Source organism: Narcine bancroftii, chromosome 3 (genome assembly GCF_036971445.1).
Source record: "Narcine bancroftii isolate sNarBan1 chromosome 3, sNarBan1.hap1, whole genome shotgun sequence".
Taxonomy (NCBI): Eukaryota; Metazoa; Chordata; class Chondrichthyes; order Torpediniformes; family Narcinidae; genus Narcine; species Narcine bancroftii.
Genome location: NC_091471.1, coordinates 328,033,089 through 328,057,757, shown reverse-complemented (window position 1 = coordinate 328,057,757; position 24,669 = coordinate 328,033,089). Strand labels below are relative to the sequence as shown.

The window sequence follows — 24,669 nt, the reverse complement described above, 5'->3', positions numbered from 1 at the left end:
GCCTGGCATCAGGGCCTGTGATCGGTGTCCTTCCTTGCGTGCCAAGGGTTGAATGAGTCTCAGTTGCGCCAGAAGCAGACGAGGAGCAGGAGGGCAGCGCAGGTGGTGACAGTCTGCACCCGGGAGCTGATGAAGGGCAGCACCAGGGCCAACAGAGTGGACATCAGCATCAGGACGACGGCAAAGGCGATGAGCAGCAGGTTCATGGAATACTACAGTACAGTCCAGGCCCTTCGGCCCTCAATGGTGTGCCAACCCATGTATTCTTTAAAAAACACTAACACATCCCTACCCCATAACCCTTGATTTTTCTTCTATTTGTGGGCCCCTCTAAGAGTCCCTTAAATGTTCCAGCCTCTACCACCACCCCTGGCGAGGCATTCCAGGCCCCCACAACTCTCTGTAAAAAAAAACAACCCTAAATTTCCCTCCCTTCACTTTGTACGGATGTCCTCTGGTGTTTGCTGATCCCGCCCCAGGAAACAGGCGCTGGCCGTCCACCTCTCAGATCTAGTCGACCTCGACCAAATTCTCCTCTCATTCTTCTACGCTCCAAAGAGAAACGTCCCGGTTATGCTAACCTTGCCTCACGAGACTTGTTTCCCAATCCTGGTGAATCTCCTCTGCCCCTCTATCCAGAGTTTCCACATTTTTCCTGTAATGAGGTGACCAGAACTGAACACAATCCTCCAAGTGGGGTCTCACCAGAGATTTGTAGAGTTGCAACGTGACCTCTCGACTTCTGAACTCAATCCCCCCCCCCCACCGACTAATGAAGCCCAGTGTCCCATAAACTTTCTTAACTATCCTATCACCCTGCACAGCGACCTTGAGAGATGTGTGGATTTCGACCCCAAGGTCCCCCTGTTCCTCCACCCTATTAAGTAACCGACCGTTAAACCTTCTGGTTTGTCCTTCCAAAATGCATCACCTCACACTGATCCGGATTGGACTCCATCAGCCTCTTCTCCACCTGACTCTGCATTCTGTCCATACCCTGTTGAAACCTGGGAACATGTGAATTGTTTAATTACTAATTTAAAACTACATGATCATAAATGATTCTGGAGCCGTTGGGGCTGGAGACAGAGGGGGATGGACTATCCGAGACCAAGCACTGACTCCGCTCCTCTGTCACATGAAACAAATCTTTTTATTGGCAAAAAAAATGTCTGACCTCTGCAGCAGGTTAGAGAGAGAGCCCAGTGTCAGGCGGGGCCGTACCCACTGACAGCAACCTGGGTGGTCTCCCGGGGACCCGACATCCCTACTTGAGGTCCGTAGAACCTCTCCCACCCCGCTTGGGAGGGGGACAGGGTGGGGTGGTGTTCATCAGCAAAGGGTAGTTTGTGTAAAGCTTGCACCCGCGGCAAAGGGACTGGAGCAGGACATGCGGCGGCTCCCTTCCTCCCAGGCCTGGCATCAGGGCCTGTGATCGGCGTCCTTCCCTGCGGGCCAAGGGTTGAAGGAGTCCCAGTTGCGCCAGAAGCAGACGAGGAGCAGGAGGGCAGCGCAGGTGGTGACAGTCCGCGCCCGGGTGCTGATGAAGGGCAGCACCAGGGCCGACAGAGTGGACATCAGCATCAGGACGACGGCAAAGGCGATGAGCAGCAGGTTCATGGACTTGCCCAGGAGCTCCCGCGGGCTGAGGCTGTCGAGGCCCTCAACCTGAGACGCCTGCTGCTGCTGGTGCTCTAGTCGTGTCAGCTTGGTCTGGAAGCTCTCCAGCTCCTCCTAGCAGGACAGAGAGGGAGCACTGTGAACTCCAGGTGGGGGGGCTTCGATCCTCCCCCCTCCACCCGCTCTCCCCGTGGACCGAGATGCAGCGATTGTCTCACAAGATCGGAGGCGTTGTGGACGGCAAGGAAGGGTTTCGAAGCGTGCAGAGGGATCTGGACCAGCTGGAGGAAACAGCCAAATGGAGTTTAATGCAGACAAGGATTAATGCATTTTGGAAGGACAAACCAAGAAAGGATGTACATGGTAAACAGTCGGGCACTGAGGAGTGCAGTAGAACAGAGGGATCTGGGAATACAGAAACATAATTCCCTGAAAGTGGCGTCACAGGTGGACAGGATTATAAAGAAAGCTTTTGGCCTTCAGAAATTTATTCAATTTATTGTCATGGTAATAAAAGTGTTACAGAGTTCCTCCCCCCTCTCAGATGGTGGTGGGAGGGGGTGATCTTCCCATCCTCTGGTGCCCTGCTCCAGACCTCACTTCCCCAAAATCTGCAGCCCCTGGCGGCCGCTGCCGGAGAACAGGTGCTGCCATCTTGGCCACAGACCAGGGATTTCAACTAAACAATTCCACCCCCCCCCCCCCCACCGTCAGCTCCCTCAACAGGCCTTTCAAACCTCGCAGGAAACCGACGGCAGTCAATTGAACGGCTGGACCCATGGGGTGCTATTCTAAACGGCTGTTAAAACAGCAGCTCTGGCAGTGTCTCCATCTTATTGAGTACCCGGAGTTGGGATGTGATGGTAAAGTTGTACAAGACATTGGTGAGGCCAAATTGGGAGAATTGTGTGCAGTTTTGGTCACCAAACTACAGGAAAGATATCAATAAGATAGAAAGAGGGCAGAGAAGATTTACTAGGATGTTGCCCGGACTTCAGGAACTGAGTTACAGGGAAAGGTCAAACAGGTTCGGACTCTTTTCCCTGGAGTGTCGAAGAATGAGAGGAAATTTGATTGAGGTTTACAAGATTATGAGGGGGATTGACAGAGTAAATGTGAGTTGGCTCTTTCCACTTCGATTAGGAGAAATAAATATGATGGGACATGGCTTTAGGGTGAAAGGGGGAAAGGTTTAGGGGGAACTTCCACTCGGAGAGGGTGAATCAAGCTGCCCATCTGCCATGGTAAATGCGGGCTCACTCTTAAACTTTAAGAATAAATTGGACAGAAACATGGTTGGGAGAGGTCTGGAGGGTTATGGACTGGGAGCAGGTCAGCGGAATGAAGTTTTGGCACAGACTAGAAAGGCTGAATGGCCTGTTTTCTGTGTTGTTGTGTTCTATGGTTCTGTGCAGGCCAGATGGATATCTCGTACATAGAATACGACAGCACAGAAAACAAGCCTTTTAACCATCGCAACCTCTGGCAGCTTGTTCCCGACATCCGAGAACCAGATGACATTGCAGCACAGAAAACAGGCCCTTCGAGTCTGTGCCAAATTATTACCTTTCCCAGTTCTACTGACCAGAACCCGGACCATACCCCTCCCTTCCTTGTATCTGTCCAAATTCTTCTTAAATGTTAAAATCAAACCCACATATGCCACCTCAGTTTGTTCCATCGCTCTTTGTGTGAAGACGTTCCCTAAACTTTTCCCCTTTCACCCTTAACTCATATCCTCTGGTTGTATCTCACCAACCCTCAGTAGAAAAAGCCGACCTACATTTACTCTGTCAATCCCCCTCATAATTTTAAACACCTCGATCAAATCTCCCCTTATTCTTCTACGCTCCGGGGAATAAAGTCCGAACCTGTTTAACCTTCCCCTGTAACTCAGTTCCTGAAGTCCGGGCAACATCCTAGTAAATCTTCTCTGCCCTCTTTCTATCTTACTGATATCTTTCCTGTAGTTCGGTGACCAGAACTGCACACAATTCTCCCAATTTGGTCTCACCAATGTCTTGTACAACTTTACCATAACATCCCAGCTCCTGGACTCAATACTTTGATTTATGAAGGCCAAGATGCCAAAAGCTCTCTTTTACAACCCTGTCCACCTGTGACACCATTTTCAGGGAATTATGTCTCTGTATTCCCAGATCCCTCTGTTCTACCACACTCCTCAGTGCCCGATCATTCACCATGTACGTCCTTTCTCAGTTTGTCCTTCCAAAATGCAACGCCTCCCCCTTGTTTGCATTAAACTCCATTGGCCATTTTTTCACCCCATTCTCCCAGCTGGTCCAGATCCATCTGCAAGCTTTGAAAACCTCCCTCACTGTCCATGACGCCTCCAACCTTGGTTTCATCTGCAAACTTGCTGATCCAATTTCCCACATGATTATCCAGATCGTTATATCCACACGTGCTGGTTTTCAGCCTTCAGGGATGGTTGTGAGGCTGGATGTGTCTGTACAGACATGGTGGGATGTGCACCTGCACAGTGCTGCCTCAAGGTGGGTCATAAAGGACCCCCCCCCCCCCACTTCAATTGCTGGGTCACAGCCACCTTGGGGGAAGAAGGTACGGAAACCCTCTGGGTTCAAAAACAGGTTCTGTACAACATGTGTCCATTCCCCTTGCTGACATGCCTGCCCGCAGTCTCGGGTATGGCCAGACTAAGGCCACCCATAAATTGGAGCCTTGCGCCTGGCACCCTCCAACTGGACAGTGTTAACATCAACTTCCCCAACCTGTTAAAAACCCATCTTCTTTCTCTCACCACTTTGCCACCTCTGCCTTTGCCTCCCCTTTCCCTCCGTCCCCTCTCACAGAGCCAAAATCAATTCTCATCTCTCCTTGCCCAATTCACACCTTGTATCTGTTGGTCTGGACTCCTCGCCCCACCCATCAAACTTATAATTTTTTTAAGTTTCAACGTACTGGACAGTAACTGCCCTACGAGTCTGTGCAGCCTGATTTACACCTCATTAAATAACAAACGGTGGAAGGAAACCGGAGCCTCCCGGAGAAAACCCACATGGTCATGAGGAAGAACGTACAAACTCCTCACAGACTGTTTAGGGATTCGAACCCCAATCAGTGGGGCCGTAAAGGCACCACGCTGTTCACTACGGATTGCCTTTCTACTGCCCCCCTTTGATCGTTAATTAAGATGCCCGCCTGCTTTTTGCTCGTACCTTGAAGAAGGACCCAAAGCATCGGCGCTCTATCTCTGCCTCCTGTGGTTGCTGTGAGACCAGCTGGGTCCCCCTGCTGTTTCTGAGTTTTTAACTACAATCTCAGCGTCTGCAGGTTCCGTGTCTCTGAAATTCCCCCTTGTTACACTCATCAGGGACTGCTCCAATACCACAAAAGGACAGATTACTGTGAAACATTATCTGAGTTACGGATTGATCAGCCTGCTTAAATGTAATTAGTTCACTAACGCAGCTCATTTTCCACAGCAACTGATCAGCTGCAGGAAGTAAGAATCTCAGTAGGTACATGCAGTGTGCGACATTCAGGAGACAAACACATGGTCAGATACACATGGTCAGACGCACACTGACCACACACACACACACACACACACCCACAGACCACACTCACAGACCACACTCACAGACACACACACACACACACACACACACACACAGAACACACACCCACAGACCACATACCCAGATAGACACGATAGACACATACAGACAGACACACATACAGGCAACACACACAGACCACACACACAAACACACCCACAGAAACAGAGACCACACAGACACAGACACACCCACAGACACACGCACAGACCACACACAGCGCACACACACACGCACACAGACAGACTAGACACACACACACAAACATAGACACACACACAGACACACACACACAGACATAGACACACAGGCCACACATAGAAACACACACACACACACACACACACACACACACAGAGACACACACACAGAGACACACACACACACACAGACACACACACAGACACACACACACACACGGAAATGGTGATCGAGCATGAGGAGCCACGAGGCAGCTTCTCTCCCCACTGCCCCCACCATTCCCCATGGGTCTGATGGCAGAGACACCCTCCCTGTCCCAGTGCGCACTCACCCAGATGTCCCGGCCACTCTCGTACAATTGGTAGGCGATCTTCTCCTCCAGACTGGCCAGCTCCCTCTGGAGATTGCTGACCTCGCTGTCGTGGAGATCCATCAGGTCGTTCAGCTGAGCCTGCATCTGGCTGAGCCTGGAAGCAAGGGGGGCAGTCACCTCAGCTGCAGCAACTGCGGGAATGTCAGAGCGGGCAGGAGGGTCGCAGGTCCCCCCTCTAGGGCAGCGCAGCAGCCAGGAGATCAAGACCCTTCCACCCATCGAGCTCTGCACAGATCCAATATTTGCATAATAATTGACACCATGTAATAGTTGACCGCCCAACCCCGCTATTGTTGGGCCCGGCTGCACTCCCGTCGGAACTCCTGACACCCCGACCCTCTCCCCAGCCGCCCTGCCACCAGAGCTCCCAACACCTCAACCCTCTCCCCACAGCCACTCTCCAGCTGCAGCTCTCACCTGTCCGAGCTGCCAATGCCTTGAACGACGCAGGTACTTACCACGGTCAAAAGTTATGAGTGGAAAAGTTGGAACCCCCCCCAAATTTGACACGACAAATTGGTCCAAAAGATTCGACAATAATAAGAGTGCAGGATAAGTTTGGTCATGGCACAGTAACAGGCCACTTCATCCCATGAGCCCATGCCCAATGGACCTACAACCCCCAGTGTGTTTTGAACGGTGGGAGGAAACCGGAGCTCCCCCCCCCCAGGAAAACTCACGCAGACATGGGGGACAACGTGCACACATCTTACAGACAGTGCAGGAATTCAAACCCCAGACACTGGCCCTGTAACCACTACACCAACCAGGTCACACATGAGCCTATCGAAGAGTCTCTTAAATGCCCCTAACATTCCAGCCTCCACCAAGAAGGGGCATTCCAAGCCCCCACTGCATACAACACCTGCCCCCGACGTCTCCCCTAAACTTCCCTCCCTTCACTTTGTCCAGACGTCCTCCGGTGTCTGGGAAACAGACGTTGGCCGTCCATCCTGTCTACACCTCTATCTCATAGACCTCTATCAAGTCTCTTCTCATCCTTCTCCGCTCCAAAGCTCTACTAACCTTGCCCCATAAGACTTGTTTCCCAATCCTGGTGAATCTCTTCTGCCCACTCTCCAGAGCTGCCACATCCTTCCTGTAATGAGGCGACTAGAACTGAACACAATCCTCTAAGTGGGGTCTCACCAGAGATCTGTTGAGTTGCTTCGTGACCTCTCAACTCGACACAGGGGCATTGTAATGGTAATGGCACTGGGATCACCGTTAATGACAGTCGATTAACGCAGGTTGTTAGGAGGAAACCAGAGCACTTAGTGAGTGGGGGGTGGGGGGGGAACCCACAAGGTTAGAACGTGCTGTTACGGGCCCAGAGGATCCAAAACCCAGCAGCAATAGAAATTTAGCTAGACATATGGTTACTTAAACAAAAGTTACTTTGAATTATTTTTTAACATGAAAACAGGATCAATCTTTAACTTAACTAGCCTAACTTAACCCCCTCCTAATTCTAAGTATGTAATGTGTGTTAAAGTTCAGAAAAGTTATTTGATTCACAGTCCAATCTCACTCCTTCTACTGTGCACAGAATTTAACATTTATGAATCTTCACCAGGCTTTGGTGCTTGAAAGGTAAATGGTTACCGCTCAGGAAGGTTCTTGCCAGTTTTCAGAGAGAGATTTGTTGCTTGTTGGACACAAACTGATTCCTTCCGATCAGCCACTTCAGTGTCTTGCCGAAGAAACTTGCCCCATCAGGGTTTTCCAGATGATAACCTCTTTCTTTCAGGTAACTACAAAGTTCCTTTTCTGTTTCCCTTATTCACTCTTGTATGGACCACAAGGGCTTTGACCAGGCTGAACTAAGATCTTACAACCCGTCTTCAACATGGGGGTTTTCCACAAGTTTGCCAGCTCGTCCTGTTCTAGTCCCAGCTGCTGCTGCTGAACTGTAGAACGGAGTTCTCTCTCTCCCTCTCTCCCTCCCTCTCTCTCTCTCTATGTCCAATTAACACCTACTTGTCAAGTCTCTATAGGCATTATTCAAAGTTTTTGCAAAGGCACTCGAAGCCTGGACTGTCTGGCTGGAACAGAGCTCTGGCATTTTAACTTACATCTGTGTTGAAGTGTTTGTATGTGACCTACACTAAAAAACCTGCCACAATTTATCTCCTTTAAAACATATCTAAATACAATATAAAGCATAACATAATCCATCACAGCACCAACCCCAGACGCGAACAGTGGCGGGAGCTGGGGATCGAACCTGGGCTCTTGGAGGCTGTGGCACAGAGAGCAATACAAGCGGAAGGTCTGTGATGTTGTCGAGTCAAGTTTATCTTCATCTGATCGCACAAAGTACAACCCAACGAACACACATACAGACAATCAAATCATATTCAGGACAAGTCGTTCATCTGTACAAATAAGTATTGTTTTGTGACTATTAGAGTCTCGGAGGATCAGTGTGAGCATTCCTTTGGTCGTTCATCTGTTCCTCAGCCAGGTGGTGCTGGCTCTAATCCTCCTGGATCTCTTCCCCGATGGGAGCAGCTGTGAGTGGGGGTGGAAGGGGGTACACGATGATTCAGCGTGTCCTTTTTGGACAACAATCCTAGTCGATCACGTCGATGGGGAGTGAGACCTTTCTGTCGCTCTGTGGATGGATCTCCGATCTGTTTCTCTGTGGCGACTATACCGCACGGTGATGCAGCCGGCCAGGACACTCTTGATAGAGCTCCTGTAGAAGGTTGACGAGACGTTGGCCAGTAGCCTTGCCCACCTCATTCTTCTCAGGAAGTGCAGTTGCTGTTACGCCTTCCTGACAAGTGACGAGATGTTCAGTGTCCACAATAGGTCACTCATTAAGTGAACTTGAAGGAACTTGGGACCTTCCACAGCAGAGTGGTCAATGTGTAGAGGAAGATGGTCATTCCTGGTCCTCCTGACACCCATGATCATCTCCTTTGTCCTGTCCATGTTGAGGCCCAGATTGTTACCCTTGCTCTGCACCACAGGATCTTTCACCTCTCCTCTGTTGCAACTGGGAAAGAACTTGGTTAGACCCCTCTTCAATTGTCGTGCTCAGTTCTGATCACCTCGCTGCAGGAAGGATGGGGATGTGACAGAGAGGGTGCAGAGGAGACTTAAAGATTGGGGAGCACACCTTACGAGGAGAAGTTGCATGAACTTGGTCTATTCTCCTGGAACCTACGGAGGACTGGCTCCTTCACCGTGCCTTCCCGGTGAAACTGTGTGCCCTGAAAACCTGGAGCAACTCAGGGAGGTAAAGATATATCGCCGATGTTTTGGGCCTGAGCCTTTCATCAAGGTATGAGCAAAAAGCAGGCAGGCGCCTCAATTAAAAAAGGCTGAGGGGGGGGGGAAAGAAGGGAGGGAATGAGCAGAATGGACACAAGGTGTAAGTCAGATGTAAATATGAAGGGAGGGAAGGTGAGGGAGGAGGAGGAGGCTCTGTGAACACAGAGCTGGAGGACAGGAGACGGAGAGAAGGGAGAGACCTGATGGACATGTTCAAGATAATGAGAGGCATTGACCATGTGGACGGCCAGAGGCCTTTACCCCGGGGAAAGATTGAAGGACTACTAGAATGTTGCCTGGCCTTCAGGAATGGAACACAGAACACTACAGGCCCTTTAGTCCTCGATATTGTGCTGACCCATCAAAAACAAGTACTAACCCCTCCCTACCCCAAAACCCTCTATTTATCTTCCATCCATGGACCTAAGAATCTCTTAAATGTTCCAGCCTCCACCACCACCTCTGGTGAGGCATTTCAAGCCCCGACAACTCTCTGTGTTAAAAAAAAAACCCTCTCTTTTCTTTGTATAGACGTCCCCTGGTGTCTGGGAAATAGGCTCTGGCCATCCACCAGTCTCTGCTTCTCAGAATCTTGTCAACCTCTGTCAAGTCTCCTCTCATCCTTCTACGAACCTTGCCACATAAGACTTGTTTCCCAATCCAGGCAACATCCTGGTCAATCTCCTCTGCCCCCTCTCCAGAGCTTCCACGTCCTTCCTGTAATGAGGTGACCAGAACTGAACACAATCCTCCAATTTGTAGAGATTTGTAGAGTTGCAACATGACCTCTCTACCCTTGAACTCAATCCCCAACTGATGAAGCCTATTAAATGTTAAAATTGAGCCCGCATTCACCAACTCAGCTTGTTCCACACTCCCACCGTTCTCTATTTGAAGAAGTTCCCCCTAAATTTCTCCCCTTTTAAAAAAAATTAATATTTCACCGTGAACCAGGTCAATAACAATATAAGCAAATATTCATGATTAAAATATACACAGTGACATTTTCATTCCCCCCTTCCTCCCACCCTCGCCACCCCATATAACGTAAAGCAAGAAATAAAAAGAGAAAGAAAAATAGATAAACAATAGAAGAACGCAAAAGAAAAGAAGAAAAAGAAATCGTGTCGTCCAAAATTCCATTTGAAGTATTTTCGTACTTGTATCTGATCACTTTAAGAGATGGAGTCTGAAATCGGCGGTTTCTAATAAACTCCATGTGTGGTTCCCCAGTTTGTTCCAATAAAGTATATTTGTCTGTTAGATTGTAGGTAATTTTCTCTAATGGAAAACACTTGTTCATTTCTATTGGATTTTTAAAGTTGCCTCCGTTTTCCATGTTATTATTTTGCATTTTTTTAAAACGCAATCATAATAAATCTGTTTTTGAGCCCTGTCTGATTTTAGGCCTAATTCTTTATCTTTTATGTGGTTTAACAGGAAGATTTTTGGGTCTTTTGCTATCCTATTTTTTCTAATTCTATTTAATATTAGGTTTAAATCCTCCCAAAAAATGTTCACTTTTGTACATGTCCAAATTGCATGTAATGTTGTTCCAATTTCTTGTTTACAACGGAAGCTTCTGTCCGATATCGTTGGATTCCATTCTTTTAACTTTTGAGGTGTAACATTTAGTCTATGGAGCCAATTGTATTGTATCATACGAAACCGAGTGTTTTTTGTATAACTCGTGGTCCCTACGCATAGTTCCGCCCATGTTTCATTCTTGATTCCTATATTGAAATCTTTCTCCCAACCTTGTTTGGGTTTGTACATTTCTTCACCATTTTCCATGTTTTTAATAAATTGTTTTGCTATCCCAGTGTCTGTAATTAAGTTTTCATAGCAGCTACTCTCATGTTATCTTAGACTAGTTCCCAACTTTTCTTTAAATAAGTTTTCAACTGGAGGAGTCACGTGATGGAGTAGTGGCCAGTCGGGGAACTCCAGCCCTCTCCAGAAAAGTAAAAAAAAGACAGTGAAAAATCAAAGGCACAAACACAAAAACCAAAATAAAGTGAAAATAAAGGTGTGGAGAAAATGGCAGCGAAAAAAGAAAAGTCAAAAGCAACGGGAAGAAGAGAAGAAAGGACGTCGGAAGAAGAAGGTGAAGGCCTTACCTGTCCGAGGAGGCCCGCCGTGGAGAGAGAAGCCCGCTCCCTCAGGTCAGTCAAAGCCCCGAACTCGGGACTACAAAAATGGCTCACGGAGCCAAACAAAAGTGCGCAACCATGCATGCGCGAATCCTCGCGCTTGCGCGATGCGCAAGACAAACATAACACTGACGAGAGGGGGGACCAGCTGAAGAGTCGATCTCTACAGCTGAAATTGACAACCACAACAAAGCAGCAAGAGGAGAACATAGAAAATAACGAGAGCAAGAAAGAAGAGAGTAAAAAGAAATCAAAGAAACAACAGATGACCAACTCAGAGGAAGAAGACCAGCAGCAAGACACTTCTAATAAAAATAAGAAGACCAAAAATACCCAACAAAATAAAACAAGCAAACCAGCAAGAAAACAAGAAGAGACAGAGGTAAAGGACACAGATCCTGGAGTGGACTCAGAAGAAGAAGAGGAAGAACGCAGAGAAATGGAAGATGAAGGGAAGGGCAAGTACATGGATATTTATTTTTTAAAGAATATATGGAATCAGTAAATGAATGGCAGTCACAAGAATTCAGTGAAATAAAAAGAAGAGTAAAAAGTACAGAAGAAAAAGTGAATAGATTAGAGATGATCATGTCAGATATAGGAAAAAGAGTAGACAAGGTGGAAGAATGAGAAACAGCCATAGAAATGGAAGTAGATGACTTAAAAAAGAAATTAGAAGAATCTGATAAAAAAGTTAGAGACACAAGAGCTGTTAGCTCAGAAGATAGATATAATGGAAAATTATAATAGAAGAAACAATATAAAGATAGTGGGCCTTAAGGAAGATGAAGAAGGCAAGAATGAGAGAATTTATAAAAGAATGGATCCCCAGGGTCCTAGAAAGACCAGAATTACAGGAAGAAATGGAAATAGAAAGGGCACATAGAACATTAGCCCCGAAACCACAACCACCACAAAAACCAAGATCCATTCTAGTAAAATTCATAAGATATACAACAAGAGAAAATATATTGGAGAAGGCAATGAAAAAAATGAGAAGACAAAAAAACCACTGGAATACAAGGGTCAAAAAAATTTTTCTATCCAGATATAAGTTTTGAACTCCTGAAGAAGAGGAAGGAGTTTAATGCAGCAAAAATGATCCTATGGAAAAAAGGATATTAATTTATGCTAAAGTATCCAGCGGTACATAAAATAGTTATTCCAGGGGAACAAAACAGACTATTCTTGGATCCGGAGGAAGAAAGAAAATTTGCAGAACAACTACAAAACAGACAGAGAGAGGAAAATATGTAAGGAGAACAAAAATGACCACAAACTATATGTATGTGTGTATGTAGGTATTAAAAAAATAGAATATAGGTAAGAACTAAGAAGGGAAAGAAAGGGAAGAAAGGAAGTATGGGGGGAATTAAGAGAGTGACCTTTGTTGTATATGAAAATTAAAATCTTTTCTGGGAGGGCTGGGTGGGGAGGAGTTACGGTCACTGCGAAATCAGTTGACGCTTGCGAGTGAATTCGCAAATCCAAATGGAGAGGGGAGATGTCGTTGCCCGACAAGGGACAAAGGGCAACTCAGGAAGGGGAGGGGATAGTAGGGTTAAAGGAATTTTAGATAGGAGAATAAGGGAAATGTTTTATGTTTTAGAAATGTTGTCTTATAAAGTGTTCAAAAAAAGAAAGCAGAAATGGATAAGAAGGAAAGGTGATGATGAGGAAACGGAAAGGAAAGATAAACAAAGTATGAAATGGCTATGTTGAACTATATGACTTTAAATATTAACGGAATACATAACCAAATCAAAAGGAAGAAACTGCTAAATTTACTGAAAAAATAAAAAATTGATATAGCATTCGTACAAGAAACACACTTAACTGAAGTGGAGCACAAGAAATTAAAGAGAGATTGGATAGGACATGTAACAGCAGCGTCATATATTTCAAAAGCTAGAGGAGTAGCTAATCAGTAAAAATGTATCAATTAAAATAGAAGAGGAAATTATAGATCCAGCAGGGAGATATGTAATGATAAAATGTCAGATATATTCGGATTTTTGGAATTTACTCAATGTATATTCACCTAACGAAGAAGATCAAAAATTTATGCAAGATGTCTTTTTGAAGATTGCAGACACGCAAGGGAACATACTAATAGGTGGGGATTTCAACCTTAATTTGGATTCATACATGGATAAAACTGGGGGGAAAATTAACAGAAAGAACAAAGTAACCAAATTTATAATTAAATCGATGCAAGAAATGCAACTTTTGGATATATGGAGGAAACAACACCCAAAGGAAAAGAAATATTCATATTACTCGGCGAGACATAAAACATACTCAAGAATAGACCTATTCCTGTTATCAGCTCGCATGCAAGACAGAGTTAGGAAAACAGAATATAAAGCTAGACTATTATCGGACCACTCACCCCTGATATTGACAATAAAGTTAGAGGACATCCCACCAAGAATGTATAGATGGAGATTAAACTCCATGCTACTTAAAAGGCAGGATTTTAGAGAATTAATTGAACGTCAAATTAAAATGTACTTTGAAATAAATATGGAATCAGTGAAAGATAAGTTTATACTATGGGACGCAATGAAAGCATTCATCAGAGGGCAAATAATAAGTTATGTAACCAAGATAAAGAAGGACTACAATCAGGAAACAGAGCAGGGAAAGGGAAATAGCAAATATAGAAAAAGAATTAGCAATGAAGGAAGACACAACTAAAAGAAGAGAATTGGCAGATAAAAAAATAAAATATGAAACATATAAGGTGGAGAAGAACATAATGAAGATAAAACAGAAATATTATGAACTAGGAGCAAAAACGCACAAAATTCTAGTGTGGCAGCTTAAGAGAGAACAAACTAAGAGAATGGTATTGGCATTAAGGAAAAAAGACAAGCAAATCACATATAATCCAACGGAGATTAATGAAAACTTCAGAGAATTCTACGAACAATTATATCAAACTGAAAACGAAGGGAAAGAAGACAAAATAGATGAATTTTTAACTAAAATTGAACTACCGAAATTACAAACAGAGGAACAAAATAAATTAACAGAACCATTTGAAATAGTAGAAATACAAGAGATAATAAAAAAACTACCGAATAATAAAACACCAGGAGAGGATGGATTCCCAATAGAATTCTATAAAACATTTAAAGATTTATTAATTCCTCCCCTTCTGGAACTAATCAACCAGATTGATAAAACACAAAGCTTACCAGATTCATGCAAAACAGCAATAATTACAGTAATACCAAAGACAGGGAAAGATCCGCTCGCACCAGCATCATATAGGCCAATATCTTTACTTAACACAGTTTATAAGATAATATCTAAACTATTAGCAAACAGATTAGCCAACTATGTACCAAAAATAGTAAATCTAGACCAATCTGGATTTATTAAAAAAAGACAAACAACTGACAATATTTGTAAATTTATTAACTTAATTCATGCAGTAGAAGGAAATAAAGCTCCAACAGTAGCGGTTGCTTTAGACGCAGAGAAGGCCTTTGACAGAGTAGAATGGAATTATTTATTCAAAAATTCAGCTTACCAGAGAAATATATTAATTGGATTAAAGCATTATATAAGGGGCCATTGGCGAAAGTGACAGTAAATGGATATATATCAAAACAACTTAACTTAAGCAGATCAACAAGGCAGGGATGCCCACTATTGCCCTTATTGTTCGCGTTAGCCATAGAACCACTAGCAGAACTGATAAGAACAGAAAATAAAATAAAAGACAAGGAATATAAAATCAGTTTATTTGCAGATGACGTTATAGTATACTTAGCAGAACCAGAAATATCAATAAAAGAATTATATAGGAAATTGAAGGAATATGGAGAAATGTCGGGGTACAAGATTAACGCAAATAAAAGTGAAGCAATGCCAATGAATAATGCGGATTTCTCAAAATTTAAGAAAGAATCACCATTCAGATGGCAAACGCAAGCAATGCGATACCTAGGTATACAAATAAATAAAAACCTCAGCCATCTATATAAACTCAATTATTATCCACTAATGAAAAAATTACAAGATGACTTAGAGCATTGGAAAGACTTACCACTAACACTAATAGGAAGGATAAACTGTATTAAAATGAACATTTTCCCAAGGATATTATACCTATTTCAGGCATTGCCAATACACTTGACGGAGAAATTCTTCAAGGAGTTAAAGAAAATAATAAGGAAATTTTTATGGAAAGGGGGGAAACCAAGGATAGCACTAGATAAATTAACAGAATGGTATAAACAAGGAGACTTACAACTGCCAAACTTTAAAAATTATTATAGAGCCGCACAATTAAGATACCTATCATATTTTTATCAAACAAGGGAAAAGCCAGATTGGACTAGATTAGAACTAGATAAAATAGGGGAGAAGATACCTGAACATATATTATATAAATGGGATGAAAAATTGGTACAACGTACGAATTCTCCAGTATTACATCATCTGGTCAACATTTGGAAGAAGATTCACATAGAAAGGAATAAAACAAATTACCAACTACCAAAACTAATACTGACACAAAATCAGCTAATCCCTTTTACAATAGATAACCTTTCCTTTAGAGAATGGGAGAAAAAAGGGATCAAAAGAATAGAAAATTGTTTTTCGGGAAATAAATTATTATCCTTTGAACAAATGAAGGATAAATATAATATAACTCACGATACAGTGTTGGCATACTACCAACTGAAATCCTACTTGAAGGACAAATTGGGAGGCAGTCTGAGGTTACCAGAGGGAAGTAATTTTGAATATGTGATTACAGACACAATGATAATCAAAAAAATTGTAACAAACATTAAAATAATTAAACTACAAGAAAAGGAGAATGAGGAAACAAATGGTAAAACTAAACAAAAATGGGAACAAGATCTAAACATAAAGATAAAGAATGAAACATGGGAGAAGTTATGCTCCGGAACTATGAGAAATACAATAAACATGAGGTTACGTATGATACAATATAACTGGATACACAGGCTATACATTACACCTCAAAAGTTAAATAAATGGGACCCAACAGTATCTGACAGATGTTTTCGCTGTAAAAAGAAAATGGGAACAACAATTCATGCAATTTGGACATGTGAGAAAGTGAAAAAATTTTGGGAAGATCTAAACCAGATATTAAATAAAATCACAAAAAGCAATATACCAAAAAACCCAGAGATCTTCCTCCTAAGTAACATAAAAAACAAAGAATTTGGACTTGATTTGGATGGTGCACAAAAAAGATTTGTTATGATAGCCCTAGCTGTAGCAAAAAAATCCATTATGTCAGCCTGGAAATTAGAAGATAACTTGAGAATACAACAATGGTATATAGAAATGAATAAATGTATTCCATTAGAAAAAATAACATATAATTTAAGAAATAACATTACAATATTTGAACAAATATGGGAGCCATACATGAAACATAATAGAGAAAACCTACCGTGGACATCTACCACCTAAAATGACAGAAGGAGAAGAGAATGAAAAGAACTGACTCAGTGGAATTTTTTGTTTATTTTTATTGAGTGACAACATTGTTTGACGGGTTTAATGCATCTTATTTTCTGAACTTTAAATGAATGGGAGGGGAGGTAGGGAGGGAGGGAGGGGGGAGGAGGGAAGGGGGGAGAAAGTGACACTGTATATATTTAAGAAGGAAAATGTATGTATCTTGATCTATATGGTTTATAGTGTGAAAAATTAAAAAATTTTTAAAAATTTAAAAAAATAAGTTTTCAACTGATAGTATGAAAATATTCTACCACATGATATTCCGTATTTGTCTTTTAACTGTTCAAATGTTAATAAATTATTTCCCAAAAAGCAATCTTTTATTCTTTTAATTCCTTTTCTTGCCCATTCCTTTAAAAAATAAATTGTCTATTGTAAAAGGAATTAATTGGTTTTGCGTTAGTAGCATTTTTGGTATTTGATAATTTATCATCTTTCACTCCAGATCTATTCTCTTCCCTGTTTTTACTGTGTGATGACATGTTGGTAGATTGTTGTGTTGCACCAGTAGATTATTGTTTCTCATCCCATTTATAGAGTAAATGTTCTGGGACCTTTTCTCCTAATTTATATAATTCTATCTTGAGCCAAGCAGGTTTTTCTCCCTTCTGATAAAATTCTGATAGTTATCTTAACTGTGCTGCCGTATAACAGTTTTTCAAATTTGGTAGCTGCAATCCTCCTTGTTTATACACTCATGTTAATTTTTCCAAGGCCACTCTTGATTTTTTACCCTTCCATAGAAACTTTCTTATTAATTTAATTCATTTCATTAAAAATTCCCGTCAAGGGAAATCGGTAGCGTTTGGAACAGATATTGTAGCCGTGGAAATACATTCATCTTGACGCAGTTTACTCTCCCTATTAAAGTTCATGGTCAATCTTTCCATTGCTTGAAATCTTCCTGTATTTTTTTTATTAACAGTTGATAATTTAATTTATACAAATGATTTAAATTATTATCTATCCTGATACCAAGGTAGTGTATGGGCTGTGATTGTCATTTAAAAGAGGATTCTCTTTTATATTTTGTATAATCGACTTTGTTCATTGGCTTCACTTTTATCAATATTAACCTTGTATCCTGATATCGCCCCATATTCTTTCAATTTTGTATATAACCTTTTTATTGATTTATCTGGGTCTGTTAAATATACTATTGTAGCAGCTGTGTAGCGGGCTGAGCAGGCACTCAGCGCAGTACTGCGAACCACCACCATCAGTGCAATGCACAGACTTACCTAAGAGCTGGCATGCTAGCGGTACTGAGTGCTGAGGGGCGGCACGTTGATCAGCTGGGTCCCCTGCTGAAAGGCATGGGACATTAACAAGTCTCAATTTAAATCTGCTGGTACCATGGACCAGCAGCTGTTCCCTTAACAAGGTCCCACCTTGTCCCGTGGAGCCCGCTTGTAAAGCTTCAATAAACCAGTCTTTGGTTGACTATCCTGGTGTGATTGCTTTTTTCTCAGTAGCTCTACCATAGTAGCCACTACACTATAATATCATCCACAAATAAACTAATTTTAAATTCTTCCACTTTTACTTTTATTCCCTTTATTGTAGGTTCCCTTCTTATCAGCTCTGCCAATGGTTCTATAGCCAAAGCAAACAGAGAAGGTGATAATGGGCATCCCTGCCTAGCTGACCTACTTAATTTAAAGTGGTCTGAAACATATCCATTTGTTACCACTTTTGCCAAATGGCTGTTATACAGTGCTGTAATCCAATTAATACATTTTTCTGGTCATTTGAATTTCTGTAGTACTTTAAACAGGTAATTCCATTCCACCCTATCGAAAGCTTTCTCTGCATCTGCACCAACAGTTGGTATTTTATTTATTTGCACTGTATGGATAAATTAATAAATTTACAGACTTTATTTGCCATTCTTCTATTTTTTTTAAATCGTCTCTGATCTAGTGTCAGTAATTTTGGTCTACAGTCTGTCAAATTATTCGCTAATAATTTTGCTATTAATTTGTAATCTGTATGTAGTAAAGATATTGGTCTATATGATGCTGGTGACAGTGGATCATTTCCCATTTTTGGAATTACTGTAATTATTGCCGTTTTACATGAGTCAGGCAAATTCTGGGTCTCTTCCACCTGTTTCATTCCCTCTAAGAGGGGCGGGATTAATAGATTATTGAATAATTTATAGAACTCTGTCAGAAATCCATCTTCGCCTGGTGCTTTATTATTTGGTTGTGTCATTAGTATATCCTGTATTTCTGCAATTGTCAGGGGTTTTAGTAATTTATTTTGATCTTCCATTTGTAATTGGGGTAATTCAATATTTGACAAAAACTCATCTATTTTATCGTTTTTTTCACTGGGGTTTTCAGTTTGATACAATTTCTTATAATTTTTTAACATTTCCATTAATCTCTAATGGGTTATATGAGGTCTGTTTATCTTCCTTCCTTGTTGCTGAGATTGTTCTTGTTGCTTGTTCTGTTTTTAGTTACCAAGCCAATACTTTGTGGGTTTTCTCTCCTAATTCATAATCTCTTTGCTTTGTTTTCATAATGTTTTTCTCCACTTTGTATGTTTGCAATGTTGCATATTTTAATTTTTTTCTCTGTCAATTCTCTCTTTTCTCTATATCCCTTGTTGTTAAATCTTTCTCTATAATTACTATCTCTTTTCCCAACTGTTCAATTTCCTGATTATATTCTTTTTTAATCTTAGTCATGTAACTAATTATTTGTCCCCTAATAAAGGCCTTCATTGCATCCCATAATATAAATTTGTCTGTTACCACATTTGTATTTGTCTCACAATATATTTCAATTTGTTGTTCTACGTATTCCCGAAAGTCTCGCCTTTTTGACAATATGGAGTTTTGCCTCCATCTATATGTTTTCGGCAGAATATCCTCTAAAACAATTGTCAATAACAAGGGTGAGTGGTCTGATAAAAGTCTTGCTTTATATTCGGTTTTTCAAACTCTCCCTTGAATCTGAGCCGACAACAAGAACATATTAATCCTAGAATAGGTTTTATGTCTGTTTGAATAATATGAATAATCTCTTTCTTCTGGATGTTGTTTTTCTGCATGTATCAACTATCTTTATGTCATGCATTGAGTTCAATGTAAATTTAGCTGCTCTATTTTTTTATAGTTGTCTTCCTGGTTTTATCTGTTGATGGGTCAAGGTTAAAATTAAAGCCTCCTCCCTAGTAAAATGTGTCCCTGTGTGTCTGCTATCTTAAAAAATGTCCTGCATAAATTCCTGGTCATCTTCATTAGGTGCAAAATTTTTCCCCTTACCCCCTTAACCCATGTCCTCTGGTTTGTATCTCACCGACCCTCAGTGGAAAAAGCCGACCTACATTTACTCTGTCGATCCCCCTCATAATTTTAAACACCTTGATCAAATCTCCCCTCATTCTTCTATGCGCCAGGGATTAAAGTCTGAACCTGTTTAACCTTTCCCTGTAACTCAGTTCCTGAAGTCAGGGCAACATCCTAGTAAATCTTCTCTGCTCTCTTTCTATCTTATTAATAACTTTCCTGTAGTTCGGTACCAAAACTGCTCACAATTCTCCAATTTGGCCTCACCTATGTCTTGTACAACTTTACCGTAACATCACAACTCCTGGACTCAATACTTTGATTTATGAAGGCCAATGTGCCAAAAGCTCTCTTTACAATCCCGTCTACCTGTGACGCCACTTTCAGGGAATTATGTTTCTGTATTCCCAGATCCCTCTGTTCTACCGCACTCCCCAGAGCCCGACTATTCACCATGTATGTCCTTTCTTGGTTTGTCCTTCCAAAATGCAACACCTCACACTTCTCTGCATTAAACTCCATCTGCCCATTCTCCCAGCTGGTCCAGATCCATCTGCAAGCTTTGAAAACCTTCTTCGCTGTCCACAATGCCTCCAATCTTAGTGTCATCTGCAAACTTGCTGATCCATTTTCCAACATGATCATCCAGATCATTGATACAAATGACAAACAACACTGGTCCCAGCACTGATCCTTGAGGCATAGGCCTCCATTCTGAGAAGGATAAGCCACTCTCTGGCTTATCCCGTCCAGCCCTCGTCAAATCCAGTTCACTACTTCACCCTGAATACTGAGTGTCTGAACCTTCCCGACTAACCTTTCATGTGAGACCTTGTTAAAGGGTAGCACAGTTGGCGCAACGGTTTTTCCACACCAATGATTGGGACTGGTGTTCGAATCCCGCACTGTCTGTAAGGAATTTGTATGCATGGGTTTTTCCCAGGGGCTCCAGTTTCCTCCCACCATTCAAAACGTACGGTGTAGGTTAATCCACATGGGCTCGTGGGCCGGAAAGGCCTGTTACAGTGCTGTATGTCCAATTTAAAATTTAATAAATTTAAAGGCCTTTAAAAGACAATAAAGAAATCTTAAATCCCAAGGGTCCCAGTTAACTCAGACTTTGAGCCACGTGAGGAACCTGTGGTAGAATGTGCCAGCTCCGCAAGGACAGAGGGAGGGCCTATACCTGTAGGCATTCTCGTGCTTCAATCCCTCGAAGGCGGTGTGGTCCCGCCTGCACTCCTCAGTGACAAGCTTCAGACGGAACTCCAGGTTGAGCAAGGCCTCCTTCGCCTCAGCCAGCTCTTCAAGGAGGGAGAGAAGATCAGCTTCCTGCCCTCCGTCTTGAATCAGTGTGTCCTCCGAGCCATTGGTGAGCTGGGAGAGATGGTTGCCGGGGTTCGGCTCCAGGGCCTGGGCCTTGGGCAGGCCCATCTCTGGGTCTGGGGCACTGGGAAGGCCCATCTCTGGGTCTGGGGCGCTGGGCAGGCCTGTCTCCGGGTTCTGTGACTTGGGCAGGCCCATCGGGTCAAAGATCTGGTCCAGGTCATCCAGCCGCCTCAGGTGGCGCCCGAGGCGGGCCCGCTGGTTGGCGAGATGAGTCGACAGGCGCCCGTCCTTGGCCTGGAAGGCCTGCTCCAGCCTCCAGGCCTGCTCACTGTCCGCCAGGCTGCTGAGGCGCAGATACTCGGACATGTTGGCAAGGCGCGCAGCCTGGGTGTGCCGTGCCTTTTCTGTGAGCCTCAGCGCCTCCTGTTGCAATGCAGACCGCTCAGCTCGCACGTCTGCCGGCTGGGCCCCCTCACCGTCCACATCCTGCTTGGTGGCCTCTGGGCTAGAGTTGATGTGTAGCACTGGGACTCCAGGGTCCACCTGCTCTGGAGGGGGGGTCTGGGTGTGGGGTGGGAAGGGAGTGGGGATAGCGAGGAGGGGGATGGGGAAGAGGAGGGGGAGAGGGATGGGGTGGGAAAGTTAGAGGAGGGGATGAGATGGGGGGGGAAGGCAGACAAAAAGAATGGAGGGGAGAGAGGGTGAGCATCCACCCACACGAATGAACCACAAGACCATAAGACACAGGTGCAGAAATAGGCCATTCAGTCCATCAAATCTGCCCCACCACTCAATCATGAACTTGTACGTTCTTCCACTCGGCCCAACTGCCCGACCCTTCTCCCTGTAACCCTCGATGCCTTGGCTCATCAAGAATCTCTGCTTTAAATACACCCAATGACCTGGCCTCCACGACCGTGCATGGTAACAAATTCCACAGATTCTCCGACCCCCCCGCCCCCCACCTGAAGAAATCCCTCTGCGTCTGTTCTGAACGTATGCCCTCAATCCTGAAGTTGTCCTGGACTCTCCCACCTTTCTACATCTACTCTGTCTGCGCCATTCAACGTTCGAGATTCCCCCCTCATTCTCCTAAATTCCAACCAAGAGCTGTCAAATGCTCTCCGTAAAATAACCCTTTCCTTCCTGGAGTGAACCTCCTCCGAACCCTCTCCAATGTCAGCACATCAACAAGGATCCAAAAACTGCTCCCAATACTCCACAAGAGGGCTCGCCAGGGCCTTATAAGCCCTCAACATCACATCCCTGCTCTTGCAGAACACTATAGCACAATACAGGCCCTTCAGCCCTCAATGTTGTACCAAAAAATACTAACCCCTCCCTGCCCCAGAACCCTCCATTTTTCTTCCATACGTGGGCCTGTCTAAGAGTCTCTTAAAAGTCCCCAATGATCCAACCTCCACCACCACCCCTGGCAGAGCATTCCAGGCCCCCATAACTCTCTGTGTAAAAAAAACTTACACCTGATGTCCAATCTACACTCCTCCTGTCTCTGTAACCCCATCCAGTCCCCTACACCCCTCCCTGTCTCTGCAACCCCACCGGTCTCCAGCACCCCTCCCTGTCCCTGTAATCCCCTCTGGTCCCCTACACCCCTCCCCGTCCTTGTAACCCCGTCCGGTCCCCTACACCCCTCCCTGTCTCTGTTACCGCCTCCGGTCCCCTACACCCCTCCCTGTCCCTGTAACACCCTCTGGTCCCCTACGCCCCTCCCTGTCTCTGTAACCCCCTCCGGTCCCCTACACCTCCCTGTGTCTGTAACCCCCTCCGGTCCCCTACACCCCTCCCTGTCTCTGTAACTCCCTCCAGTTCCCTACACCCCTCCCTGTGTCTGTAAGCCCACCCCTAGTCCCCTACACTCATCCATGAATTTGTAATCCCCTCCAGTCCCAAAACCCCTCTCTGTCTCTGTAACCTCCTCCGGTCCCCTACATCCCTCTGTTTCTGTCACCCCCTCCAGTCCCCTATCTCTGTGGGGTAGACTCGATGGGCCAAATTGCCTATTCCTGGCCCTATGTTTATGGTCTTATGTGCAGAGGGAGCCCAACCTGTGGAGAGGACTGATCTGCATTCGGATCCCTGGAATGTCGCAAGGACTTGGATGGGAAAGGACATGGGCGGGGATAATGGGCCAAATCAGAGTGGAGGTGTTGAGTCAAATGAACTGATCCTTGTGTGGCAAAACTACATGACCGCTCCTGAGGCTAGGGACAGATCGTGAGAAATCTCGGCTGAGACCTCACTTGGAGAACTGCGTTCAGTTCTGGCCAACTCATTACAGGAACGATGTGGAAGCTGTGGAGAGGGGGCAGAAGAGATTCACCAGGATGTTGCCTGGATTGGGAAAACAGGTCTCATGAGGCAAAGTTAGTGGAGTTTTGGATCGTAGAAGGATGAGAGGAGACTTGATAGAGGTCGACAAGATACTGAGAGGTGTAGATAGGGTGAACGGGCAGCACCTGTTTCCCAGACAGCAGAGAATGTCTGTACAAAGTGAAGGGAGGGACGTTTAGGGGTAAGTTTTTTTTACACAGAGAGTTGTGGGGCCCTGGAATACCTCACCAGGGGCTGGTGGTGGAACATTTAAGAGAATCTTAGACGAGCCCATGGATGGAAGGAAAATAGAGGATTACAGGATAGGGAGGATTTCGTGTTTTTTTCAAAAGAATACATGGGTCAACACCACATCGAGGGCTGAAGGGCCTGTTGGATGATCGGGGAGGGAAGTTCTGCCTTACCTTCTGCTTCTTTGCCCCTCTCATCTTGAACAGGAGGTTGTGGAAGAACCTCAGGCTGTTGTCTTGATGTTGTCCCCAGGTTCCCGTGTTGATGCCTCTTCCTCCTGTTCCAATGACTCGTCCTCCCTGCTTGGCACGCTCCCCGCTGCAACCTGGCGCCGTCTGGCAGACCAGGGTCGTCCGGCCTCAACCCGAGGGGCCGGCTGCTGGTGAGTTGGAATTTCACTCCCCTGCCACTCAAAGTTTAACCTCCTCTCCCTCCCCTTCTTGGAGATCACTCGTTGACTCTCCCCCTTTGTGGAGTTCACTCGTTGACCCTCCCCCCGTGGAGATACCTCATTGACCCTCCCCTCTATGGAGATCCCTCACTGATCCCCCATGGAGATCCCTCGCTGACTCTCCCCTTGTGATCCCTCACTGACCCTCCCCCCTGGAGATCCCTCACTGACCCTCCCCCTGTGGAGATACCTCGCTGACCCTCCCATTGTAGTGATCCCTCACTGACCCTCCCCTCTGTGGAGATCCCACT

The 24,669-nt window shown here is 44.2% G+C and overlaps 1 protein-coding gene across 2 annotated transcripts in view; it reads right to left on the bottom strand.

The window, feature by feature from the left end:
• Positions 1-1,143: 1,143 nt before the first annotated feature.
• Positions 1,144-24,669, bottom strand: part of LOC138759153 (transmembrane and coiled-coil domains protein 1-like) — a 45,876-nt gene continuing 22,350 nt past the window's right edge. Inside the window, exons 3-6 of one of the 2 annotated variants that reach the window (XM_069929163.1) lie at positions 24,141-24,343; positions 21,239-21,942; positions 5,755-5,890; positions 1,144-1,734 (exon numbers count right to left, since the gene is read on the bottom strand). In XM_069929163.1, coding sequence (XP_069785264.1) covers positions 1,423-1,734; positions 5,755-5,890; positions 21,239-21,942; positions 24,141-24,164 — 1,176 coding nt within the window. In that variant the 5' untranslated portion in view covers positions 24,165-24,343 and the 3' untranslated portion in view covers positions 1,144-1,422. Of the gene's footprint in view, positions 1,735-5,754; positions 5,891-21,238; positions 21,943-24,140; positions 24,568-24,669 lie in introns of those variants that run through there. The other variant, XM_069929162.1, reaches the window with a different exon arrangement.